At 38.9% G+C, this 12,783-nt stretch overlaps 1 protein-coding gene across 1 annotated transcript in view; it reads left to right on the plus strand.

Moving 5' to 3' along the window:
• Positions 1-946: 946 nt before the first annotated feature.
• The window catches only part of nfascb (neurofascin homolog (chicken) b), a 56,554-nt gene continuing 44,717 nt past the window's right edge, over positions 947-12,783 (plus strand). The window contains exons 1-10 of the mRNA XM_034172914.1: positions 947-1,355; positions 5,829-5,976; positions 6,056-6,161; positions 6,271-6,461; positions 7,508-7,630; positions 7,789-8,007; positions 11,760-11,871; positions 11,969-12,156; positions 12,278-12,409; positions 12,525-12,668. Coding sequence (XP_034028805.1) covers positions 5,880-5,976; positions 6,056-6,161; positions 6,271-6,461; positions 7,508-7,630; positions 7,789-8,007; positions 11,760-11,871; positions 11,969-12,156; positions 12,278-12,409; positions 12,525-12,668 — 1,312 coding nt within the window. The 5' untranslated portion in view covers positions 947-1,355; positions 5,829-5,879. The remainder of the gene's footprint in view (positions 1,356-5,828; positions 5,977-6,055; positions 6,162-6,270; positions 6,462-7,507; positions 7,631-7,788; positions 8,008-11,759; positions 11,872-11,968; positions 12,157-12,277; positions 12,410-12,524; positions 12,669-12,783) is intronic.

Genomic DNA, 12,783 nt, shown 5'->3' on the forward strand with positions numbered 1-12,783 from the left:
ATCAGTGGACCTGCAGAGCAGATGCTTGGGAAAAGTCAGGAATAAGGTACTCATTACTTTCAGTAACTCATGTGCATTGCACACAATGCTTGGTCCAGTGAGCTCTGTACAGAGAGGAGATGACTGAGACTTCGCCCTCAACTCTCTTAATGTTTTGAGTGAGAATTGAATAGCATACCACATACCACAATTGCACTGAAATTAACACAGTTATCACTTTAAAAACAAGGCATCATGACACAACATCTGTCTTATGTAAACTTTGCAATTAATCCACAGCTCAGTTCTGAAATTAGCAGCAGTTTGTCTACATTCCAATCGAAAGTATGCCCTGGGCAAACGAGTACTTTGTCTTCGGCAGTCTCTGTCAGCTGTTTGTTTTGATTCACATATTTAGAGATGTGTCATGGAAGTGCAAAATTAATACTGGTATATCATCACATGGCCCCTAATAGCCAATTTCTGAGTTGTAATAAATTCTGTGCAAGAGGTCCTTTAAAATAGTACAAATTTCTCTGTACGAATGCAATAAGTGAAATATCTGGCTGCAAATGTTTCAGTGCATTATCTATTGAGTGACAGTGTAATGCAATTATGGGTTTTAAATAAAAAATTATGACTTCTTTTTGCCTTTTTTAAAGTTTAAATGCTAAAAGTGGTTTGTTCAGTTTAATAATCACTAAAGCCGTCATCTTGCTTGATGATGTAAGAGCTTATCAATGAAAAGAAGCTTCCATGAACCCAAGGAGTTAAATCTCACCATGTGTCTGGAAGCCGAGCCCTCCTGATCCACAATACAATGACTTTGTTCCAGACAGAAAAGCTTTGTGTGACAGTGTGTACGTCCGTGCCACCCAGAGTGAATACACACCAATTATCCACCCCCTCGAACACTCCACTGCATTGAAAATCAACAGCACTCATGAAAAGAAAAAGACACACAAAATTATTTCGTTTTTTTTTTTTTTTTTTTAAATCTTAAATTAATTGAAAGAGAGAGGTTGCACCGCAGTTCAGTTCTCAAGCAGCATCTCTGGTGTGTGAAGTTTTTGCTGTGGTTTATTTACTCATCACTGTTTAGACACAATGGATTTATTATAACCAGCACTGGGGCCCAGTTTACCAGGGTGTGACCCAGGATTGCCATAGGCATTCTGGTGGGCCTCCCTTGTTTTCTCTAGTTGCTCACCTGCTTTAACATCCTGAAGTCAAGTCACATTAAGAGCAGATGCTGCGGTAAAGATGAAAATGAGTGCTGTTTTGAATCCATGGTAACGGACTGGTAATGAAGAAAGAGGGTGTCCGAATTCATAGCAGCGACTAGAAAATCACAGAGGAGCAGCGACAACACAAAGGTAGGACCGCTAACATTCACTAACTACCCGCTGAGCACCCTACAGTAACTGCTCGTGCAGCATTAAATGAAGGCAGGTAGCCCTTCAAGAAGAGCATCAGTGGAAGTCGGTGATTTAATGATGACAGCTTCAGGAGTGTTCTGGCTCTTGGACTGTTTCGAGGTTATAAGTGAAAATGAGGTTCAGCTTGAAATGACTGACATGGAGTTGGATAACACTTAATGTCAGCATTGATGCTTCAGTGATGAAAAGTATATTCATTTCTCAAAGTAAAATTTGCTTTATGTTAAATAATAACTATGCAGATATTTTTTTTTAGCATGCATCACCTGTTATATTGCAAGACACATCTCCACCAGACTTTTGGGCTGGTTTTGCAATCTTTATTTTAGTGTCAAATGATTTCCAGTTTGCAAAAGACTTTTGCATCACTATATATTGAATGATATGAATTCACCTGTGATTCTTTAAGTTCACTGTATCTCTTGAATGCAACGGTTTTGCACACCTGTTGATGAAATACTGTATGGTGTCATTTTCATTGTCCCTCAAAGGACAAACAGGAATTTATCTGTCTTGAGCAAGAAGTTTCAAATGAAGAGTGCTATTTGATGTGTACCACAAAGCAGGGCACAGTGCAAGTGTCGCTGATAATGTTTAACTGATCGAGTTGCTATTTTCACATGCAGAATTCGCTTTGTGCACCCATACACGTGTTGGTCTTAAAATGAGGTGCCGCCAGGCATAGTGACGGTGCATTGCTATTCAGAGGCAGCAGAAATCAATTGTGCCATAAACCATCACAATACTAGGCTATATTTGAGTTTTTCTGCAATTAAATACCAATGTTCAGAAGTGCCTTCAAAGCAGGTTCACGATGCATGTTCCCTCTACTTATAAACACAGTCCTCATCATCAATAGTTATCAAACTACAACAAAACTGAACTCAGAACAAAAACTAATAGAAAAGTAAAGGCCAAAGTGAAAATGCAAAACTTTAAAACTCTAATAATGAGTTTGTAGCATATTTCTAGGTTGGTTGTCTTCCTGACAGGTAAGAAGCAACAAGACTGAACTGGCCACACATGGGACTGTCCATGAGCAGGGATGGGTGGGGTGGGGGTGGGGGCTGTTGGCATCTCATGGGAGATAGAGGAGATTGGGTGAATGGAGCTGGAATCAGAGGAGTTACAGGAGGGATGTGTTCAAACTGATTCACGTCTGGGTTCTGCTGCTCCCATAAATAATCTTGTACACTTTGACATTTTGATGTTGATCCATTTCTTCACCAGAAAACCCATACCTTCTATCATCTACTGAGTCATCTAAAAAGCAATGCTCAAGGTTCAACCATACACAACTCTTTTACGGAATAATGGATGAGAGCACCCATTTTGTGGACCCTTCATGTCATTAGTTGTCAACCCATCACTTCCTCCATCTGATCTGCTCTTGTAGCCTTCTTGTTCCACCAGAGCAGAGCCCATGAGCCATGTCATGTTCAGGGTCTCTGTGGGGCTGTAGGGACCACAGGGCACACAGGTTCCCCACTGTATTTCACCCCAACAAGCAATCCCCTACTTGACTTGTCGCCCAGATGTTACGACGTGGAGGACGAGCTGGAATTTGACACCAAGTTGCAGTGTCAAGTCATTTCTGCAGCCAGCTTTAGAGAAAACATTTTATTGTCTCACAAATGGCTCTTTTGACACCGTTACCTCATCTCACCATACTCAGAATCTGCAGCTCAGATCAGAAACAATCACATTTTTACAGTCACGTGGCGATGACTCTATTCAGCACACACACGTCAGGAGTTTCTCCTCTGCATCTCATTGTGCTTGCCCTGTTGGCGTGATGTCAGAGATTAAAAGATAGGTGTTCTGTGTCTGAGAAGGAAGCTTGTGTCGTTGAACCCACCCCCCACTCGTCTACATGCCATCTGCTCTTACCCAAACCCTGTGCTCATGTGCCAGAGGAGACCCAGAGAGCATAGAGGGCTTGTTGTCATCAGTGAGCTGGCTCTGACTGCCTCTCTGCCTCTTCACTGTGCAATCTGGTGCCATGCACTGATCACAGCTCACTGCCATGTATGAGGAGAAAAGTCCATTCTGAGTGCCAAGTCGCTACACAGACCCATCTGATTTTATTTTCTGTGTGAAATGTCTTTCTTTTTATTTTTTTCATGATGATTCATGGCCAGATATGATGGTGTTTTAGGGCCACATTGAGTTTTTTCAACTTTGAGAATAAAGTCATAATATTACAAGAATAAACTTGTAATTTTACAAGAATAAAGACATAATTTTATGAGAGAAAAACTTTGCTTCTCAAAGTGAGATCTGTGGAGTGCTTTAAGTTGTATTTCATTATAGGTGTTACAAATAAGGAAATACTTCATCTTTTGGCCCATCTACACCACATTATCATTAGTATCAGAACTTTGAAAAGAATATGCAAGAAAATGTGTCTGTTCTGGAGGAGGAACCACACGGACTTCACCTGTTGTTCTGGCAATTAATAGCTCCCAAAATTGCCTCTTCGTGGAGGAGATGGCTGGAACTGGTGTTGTGGAGTTGTATCCCCATGCCGGGGGATACAATTCCTGGTGGAGATAACTACTTTGGCACAGCACTGGCAGTCGTGGCTTCTCGTATAAATACAACTTTATTCTCATAATATTCTGACTTTATTCTTGTAATATTACAAGTGTTTCTCATAAAATTACAACTTTATTCTTGTAAATTGAGGTTTTTCTCATAAAATTACAGCTTTATTCTCCTAATATTGAGGTTTTTCTCATAAAATGATGACTTTATTCTCGTAAATTGAGGTTTTTCTCATAAAATTATGACTTTATTCTCATAGTATTGAGGTTTTTCTCATAAAATTACAGCTTTATTCTCATAATATTGAGGTTTTCTCATAAAATGACAACTTTATTCTCGTAATATTGATGTTTTTCTCATAAAACTATGACTTTATTCTCGTAATATTACAGTTTTTATCTTGGAATATTATGATTTTTTTTCTCATACTTTTTTCTCAGACTTTATTCACAAACTCTTAAAAAAAAAAACTCACTGTGGCCCGAAAACACAGTTGTAGCCAGAAGATGCAAAGCATCACCATTCCTTACCTCACGTGATCTGATTTTCTGATGCAAAATCAAACAAATCTTTATGTTGGAAGGTGAACATTTTTAAAATGCTCTTTACTATAAAACAGTAAAGAAGTTTAAAATTAAACTGGACCATTTGGCAGTCAGCGCTGGTGTGTATGTGCAGCCTGATGTGGATGCCTGAAAGCCTACAGAGAGCAGAACTCTGGGAATAACTGTGAGATGGCTTTTGTCTAACATACAAATACAGCCTCTCCTGAATCCTTGGCACAGATTCGACAAAAGAAAATTGTTTCTCCGTTGGAATATTCTCAGACAAATGTTAATGACCTTTGTTGTGCTAAGTTATAAAAATTAAAGCAAATGATAGGATGGAGTGTCAGGCTGTGCTGCAAAAGTAATGCTGAAGCCATTACTGAGTTATGCTTTAATCTTTGGCATTTCCATTCTTTCTCAGGGTGGCAATGGTGTCACGTGACTACAGATGTGGTCACATGTAAAATTCATGAGAGAAACAAAACATTCCTTTCATGCCGTCTCCTCGTTCTCTGCAGTCAACAATAAAGCCCACATTCTGATGTCATCAAAACCAACATGAATGCAAATATGGACAGATTATGAAACTTCTTATTCTTTCATCTGTGGTGAGACGAGTGTCTCCATATATAAACAAATTAGATTATTTAATCCTGAACCGTTTTTTAACATATTATATTTAAGTAATCCTATATGCACAAGGAAAAACAAACCCTCACTTTATCATGAAACGTGCATTATCTCCCTCAACTGGCACTGCATTAAATTAAAGCTAAACTCGCCTGTTATGTTGATAGAAACTTTAGTATCTGCATGTTTTGTGCAGACACACACGGCTTTTTCAGAATTACGAGCGGCTGGCAGGAGTAGGCGAGTGGGTGAGCTGTAAGTGGTCTGTGACGCTCATTCATTATTTCTGAGATGGGTGGGCTGAGTGAAAGTGGCAGTAACAGACACAAACTCTTTTACTGAAGCCTGTCGCGTCCTCTCGGGTTCTGTGACCTGATATTTCAAGAGCTAAGGAATTAAATGACATGCTGCACAAACAAACTTTATTTTTTTGGGGTGGGAGGGGGAGAAAATCGTGTGAATTACTGATGCCTCGGTGAAGCCGCAGCGATGGGGAGGAGACAGAGACCCTGATTAGACTTCACATGTGAGGTAGCCAACGAGCAAGTTTCTATTTTGATCATAAATATTTATTGTAATATCTTAAAATATTTAAAAATCATAGTGATTTGGGACATTTTGGTTATTTCTGCACATAGTGACTGGTTTGTAGATGCATTTTTTTTCCCATATTGCATTTTGACAGCAGGAGAACTTGGTGATCTGACATTATTTCTGGATTCCATGTATTGTATCGATGGAGACACTGTTCAAACCAGCGCTGCTGCTGCTGCTGCTGCTGCTGCTGCTGCTGTTATGGTGCAGTGTCTGTGCTTTGGATGTTCCACTGGAAAGTGAGTCAGTAACCAGTGGATCATTTCATTTGCTGGGTGTAATATGGAACATCGTGAGCTGACCTGTCCTCTCCTGCAGTCAGACAGCCTCCAACCATCATAAAACAGTCTCTGAAGGAGCATATTGTTGACCCCAAAGACACTATGGTCATCGAGTGTGAGGCTAAAGGAAATCCCCATCCTATGTAAGAACTGACGCTGGCTGAACAGGAATTTTCTTAAAACCAACATAATTCTCTCCATAGCACTCGATTCATGTTTCTCTCTGGATTCCCACTTTGCTCTGTGCTCAAGTTTCTCGTGGAGGCGCAATGGAAAGTATTTCAACGTGGCACGTGACCCTCAGACATCAATGCGCAGGCGCTCAGGGACGCTGGACATCTATGCATGGAACAATCCAGAACAATATGAAGCAGAGTATCAGTGCATTGCCTCCAATCAGTATGGCTCTGCGTACTCCAACAAGATCAGACTTAAACTATACAGTAAGTATTTATGGCGCATATTATCATGTGCAGCTAAAATGTGGCCATCATCAATATTTATAAATGATTGTAACACTTTGGCTAAGTTTATATATTATATATACATTATAAGTGTTATAGTTATTATTTGTATGCATTACATGTTCCAATTAATGTTACATAAAACGTTGAATACAGAAGCATCTAATGTTCATCCCCTTTTTATCTCATTGTGGATATAACTGAAATCACCTTCATTCTAAAAAAGGAACTGCTGTCTCAGCGAGAAAAATTGATGTAAGAATTTACATAGATTTTTTAAAAGTTATTTCAACTGAGTTAATGCCACAAGACTTCTGTAGTTAAGTTGAAATAACTAAGTTGAAATAACTTTAAAAATCTATGCAAATCTATTGCAAATTGTTAGATTACTTTTTCTCGTTGAGACAGCAGTTAATTTTAATACCCTGAAATGTTGAATAATATACATTGGCTGTTTTCATGTAACTCTAACTTCACTGTTAAATAAAATAAAATAAAATGAAAGTCTCTTGATATGGAGTCTAAATAAATAAACAAACATTTAGTGGTATCACACTTTCTAACAGAAGAATTAGAAAGGGTCATTACAAAATATTGCTGCTACTACTATTATTATTATTGTTATTATTATTATTAATAATACATTTTATTTATACTGCACTTTACATCTGATTCCAAATCTCAAAGTGCTACAGAAACAAAAAATAATAAAAACATCATAAAATATATACATCAGTTAATAACATATTTTTAGGTGTATTGCAGCAAATGTCAGAAATTTGAATAAAACAGAAGAAAAAAATCATTAAAAAAGGATGATAAAGAAAATAAGACTTTTTAAGAAGTGCCAAGTGAATTGTACAAACAATAGCAAGACCTTATTCCAAAGGTTTGTTTACAACTAATATTAATCTGCAAATGGGAAATTGTATATCTGAATGTGCTGTACTTTGCTAAACTTGTGAAAAACTTAACTTGAATTTATTTTGAGTGTTTTGTAGAATCAGTTATTTGTATTTGTGCAGGACCTCCTGTATGGCCGAGGGAGATTCTGGAGCCTGTGGTGGTTAGTGCTGGACTGCCTCTGGTTCTCTCCTGTGACCCGCCTCGAGGCCCACCTAAACCTGATACCTACTGGATGTCCAGCTGTGAGTATCTCACTGGAGTTGTATCTCAGTTTTCAAAAATCGAAACCTAGGATAAAGCACAGATCTGAATGCGAGTTCCGCTCATTAAAGGCACTTTTGGGAAACAAATAACAGTATATAAGTTCTAACCTGATTCTAAAATGTGTGTTATATTTCAGGCTCGTATGCAAGGCCCTTTAACTGGCCAATTCAGACAGCTTTTCCCACCATGCAGCCTGTGCGGCCAGACCACAGGGTGTCCATGGGAGTAAACGGAGATCTGTATTTCTCTAACGTCTTGTTCAATGACTCTGCCACCGATTACTGCTGCAATGCCCGTTTCCCCTATAAGGACGTCATCCAGCAAAAGATGCCAGTGGTTGTTAAAGTGCTTACAAGTGAGTATGATTGTGTGCTTTATGGGCCTATGGGGGATACTGCAGCTCCTCATGTCTGATTTATTAAAGTGAAAATGCACCGCTTACAGGTGGAACAGCCCATTTCTGTGCATGAAAAGATGTCAGACATGTGGCCAACTAACCTAACTAATGAATGAACGAGAACTGATGCAAAAGAAATGGGAATAATTAAGACAGGAGAATCAAATGCAGTTTGTGTTAAGGATTAGAGTACATATCCATGGAGGTAGCTGCATTTTTGGAGAGACTAGCTGTCTTAAATTGTTCATATCCAACCAGACAACCTTCAACTGTTTGACCTTGTTCCAACATATCTTTGGCTCACAGCCCAATTTAGATTCTCCTGTCTTCAGTTATTCGGCTCATTTTACAAGTGTCACGTTGTCGATTTTCCCATTTATAATCTATAATAATATGATAACAGATTATTCTTTAACTTCAGAAAAGTCAGTCTTGGATAATTTAAGATTTTTTTTTTTTTTTAAGAATCCATGAATTAAAAACTGTTGCACCTTTTCTCATAAATGTTATCAAAGTTGGATATATTGTCAAGCAAAGTTAATTTTTTATGTGCATATATTCCAATAACTTTTGGCTCCAGATCTGCACCTAAATTTACTGTAATAGGTTCTTTTCAGCCCCAACCTCAGGAGTGATGAAATGAAGCTAATGTGCAAGCAAGGTTGGGTAGGATTACTTTGAAATTTAATTCAAAAGTAATCAGATTACACAATTACAATGTGTAATTACAATGTAATCCACATGTATTCTTTCAAAGTAATCCTACCTAACCTTCTGTGCAAGTGGCAAATTTTACAGTTCCTTGAATGGCTACTTGAGTGTTGCTCCAACATCAGTTCACTCCCTGAAGATACCCAAGTAAACTCGTGCAACTTTATAGTATTAATAAACACGTTTACAGCCTGGTAAAACATTAATTTTTTCATATTCCAAGAACTTGCATGTCATAAAGAAATTTTAAATCACTTTTGGCTCCAGACTTGCATCCACATTTACAAGGTTCTTTCCAAGCCTCAACCTCAGGAGCTATGAAATGAAACTAATGTGCAAGTGGAAAATTTTACAGTTGTTGAATGACCTCCTTTTCATAAAATTTTGCTCTGTGCACCATCCAGTCTGAAAAAATAAAAATAAAAATTAAAAATGATGCATTAAGCCAAACTAAGTTTAGCCAGTTAACTTTCCACTGTTTTGTAACTCTGAGATGGAGCCTTGTTCAGGCTTCAGTCACCCCTTCCCAGATCACGCCGGTCTTGCTCACGATTCACATCTTTAACCATTTATGTGTTGGCTGAGAATTAGGTGGAGTCAGGTACTGCCAAGATGGTGATATTTGGAACTGCCCCATTTGATCTTCAAGCCAGTTATTCAGAAAACCTATGGGTGACATCACAAAGAGGTTGTCCAGTACATGTGCATGTACTCAGTGTTGTATAAAGTACCGGAAAATCACACTTAAGTAAAATACAGATACCCATTAAAAAATAACTTTGGTAGAAGTTCAAGTCACCGATTGAAATGCTACTCAAGTAAAAGTCTTAAAGTATCTAATATTTATTGTACTTAAGTATGACAAGTAATGTACAACTAAATGTACTCAAGTATTGAAAGTAAAAGTACAAGTAAATGTTAATAATCAAAAATGGACTGATTTTTATTTATATTAAAGTTTATCTAGGCTTGTAAATGACTGGTAGTATTAGTCAAAATATTGAAAATTGTGCACATCACACAAAAATACTTCAGAAACAAGGTTTCAAAACCTAAATGAGAGTAGGCTACTCACTAGGTGTTCACAAGAAACAGTCATTTATTTCTATATGTATTTATTTATTTTCATTGTTACATGCTTTTATATTTTCTGTTGTTTTGTTACAATAGGTTCTTTTTGTCTCTTTCTCTAAAACTGTATTGTAACTTAATTGCAACATTGTTGTATTGTAACATTACATTACGACAACGAACGCTGAGCCATTAATTATACAGAAAACAATTCAACACAAACGTGCTGATGCGAACAGCTTAATGCTAACTTTAACATTGAAAACGCCATAGACATGCTAATGCGTTAGCATCGGATCCATTTTTAAGTTATAAAATGCATCTATCAACTGTTTCAGAAGACCATAACAGGTCAGTTTTACATAAAAATATTAAATATTACTCACAGACATATGCTCTTCAGGGTTTTAGCGGGAAAAAATTAGGATAAAGCGAAATAAAATCCACAAATCGTAGATCGAAGCACTGCTTCGACCTGTGAATCACTGTTTCGATTGGTTCAAAGTTCAAAGCAAAGCCGCACTGCAGAAAAGTTGATTACAGACCTGCTGCAGGTCTGTAATCAATGCAGAGAAATGATCATTTTCTTGACAAACACCCCCCAAGTGCGCAACTGCAAAAAAAGCCTACCGGACATGCCTCATGAAAAATCTAGTTGTCTCTGGGTGAAAACTTGACTTTTTTCCTGTGTGTGTGTGTGTTTTTGTTTTTTTTTTTGTAATGAGTAACAGCATGGCGCATAGAAAATGTATCGGAGTAGAAGTATGCAATGTAGTGAAGTAAAAGTGAAAGTAAGCTGAATTAAAAAAAACTCAAGTAAAGTACAAAGTCTCCCAAAATGTACTTAAGTACAGTAGTGAAGTATTTTTACTTCGTTACTATACAACACTGCATGTACTACAATTCTTTCTTGACCCATGCACCATCCCTCCACTAGAGTTCATCAAAACTGGTTGATAGGGTTTTGAGTAACCTCAATAAAATCAAGTGCACAAACCAATCAACACAAAGGAATGAAAACAAAACACAGCAGGCACAGATACCACCAGCGCAGTATCATGCTTTTTATTTCGGCCTCCCGTCACGAAATTTTCATGACAGGGTTTTTTTTTAAACTCACTATTACTAACCCTACTCCTACCCCCAACCCTAACCTTAACCATAACCTAACCCTGCTCCTTCCCCTAACCATATCCGCCACCAGCACCCCCCCCCCCCCCCGCTGCACTTTTAATTACATGCATCAGTCACAGAATGAATTAGAATAAATTTGTGCTCCCATGATGAGAATTTTGCACTTTTCGTGACAATATGATAAACAATATGAATCACGACATGCCATGAGGCTGGGTTGGATACCACATGCTGTCACATCCACCACAACATGGAAATCCCTTCGGTCCTGGATGACAGCCACCCAAGCAAATGCCTGGTCCTTCTCCACATTTTGAAATTAACCATCCATCATTTGTAGGCAGGTGAAATGGGAACATCCCCTTGGCCTTCTCCAACTTCTGAGCTCCTCAACACTGACACACCTTCATGCTGAATCATGCACAGAGAAATACACCACAAGGACAAAATGTGGCAGCTGACATTCCCTCACAATGCCAGTAATTCTCCTCATCTTAAGGTGATGAGGAGTAGAACACTCGTGGAACTGACCATTTTAAACCGTTTTTTGCCCCTTACTCCTGCTTTGTGGTGCTGTTGTGGATGCGATCCTCATACACCGAACTAGTTTGCTTTGTTTCAGACTATATCTAAAAAGACTCACCATCATTTTGCTCCAACCTTACTAAGTGGGGTGAGTGTGTGTGCTCTGCTTCAGTTGACGTCTCTTAACATGCAGATGTGGCCTTGAGGTCAGACAGCGTGAATGTTTCAGCTCTGAGACACGAGCTCGTGTTGGTTTCTCGTCTGAGCAGCTCATGCGGTGGCCGAGGCCGCCCCCACCTGGCTGTCTCCCATAGGGTCATCCAGCTCTATACAGGTCCTGCAAGGAGAGGAACTGTTGCTGGAGTGCATCGCTGCAGGACTGTAAGCGCCTCAAGATTACAAAAAAATTGATATATCATTGCATTCTTTGGCTTATTTCAACAATTAACACTGCAACAAAACATTTATCATCCTCAAGGCCAACTCCTCATATTGCCTGGACCAAGGACGGCAACGGGCTGGTGGTAAGACCACGTATGAAAGTAAAAAACTTCAACAAGATGATTCAAATCCAGAAGGCATCTCTTGAAGATGCCGGTGAATACGTGTGTACGGCAACCAATAAGATTGGATACATCGAGCACACAATAACCGTTCAGGTGAAAGGTGAGCCACAGTGTGAGAAACACGTTCAGTTTCATTTCTGGACACCCCACCCACACCCCACACCCCCACCCAACTCCCAAAAAAATCATGATTAAGCAACAAGCAAACCCCTATTTGACAGCGGCTCCATTCTGGTTGGAAAAACCAACCAATCTGGTGTTGGCTCCAGAGGAAAATGGGCATTTAGTATGTCGATCTGATGGGATTCCTCGCCCCACCATCCAGTGGTTCATCAATGGCGATCCAATCGACTGTAGGTTTTTACAAAGACAGCACTAGTTATCATGATTATTATCTTACAATGTAATAACAATAATAGTCTAGTATGACAGCTGCGGGTGTTGTTCTGCTTGATATTTCCTCTCCAGTGTCCACACCGCAGCCAAACAGACAGGTGTCAGGAGACAGGTTGACCTTTCATAGTGTGACTGCTGAAAACTCTGCCGTGTACCAGTGCAATGCTTCAAATGAGTATGGGTATTTACTGGCCAACGCCTTTGTCAACGTACTGCGTAAGTCACCACACTGTCATCCACCACATTTTAAATGTTACACATTCTTGTTTTTTTTTTTTCTTACATTAAATTTAGGAAGCAAAACACACTCTGTGGTTGTGGAAGACTTTAA

Source organism: Thalassophryne amazonica, chromosome 6 (assembly GCF_902500255.1).
Source record: "Thalassophryne amazonica chromosome 6, fThaAma1.1, whole genome shotgun sequence".
In the NCBI taxonomy this organism is placed as follows: domain Eukaryota; kingdom Metazoa; phylum Chordata; class Actinopteri; order Batrachoidiformes; family Batrachoididae; genus Thalassophryne; species Thalassophryne amazonica.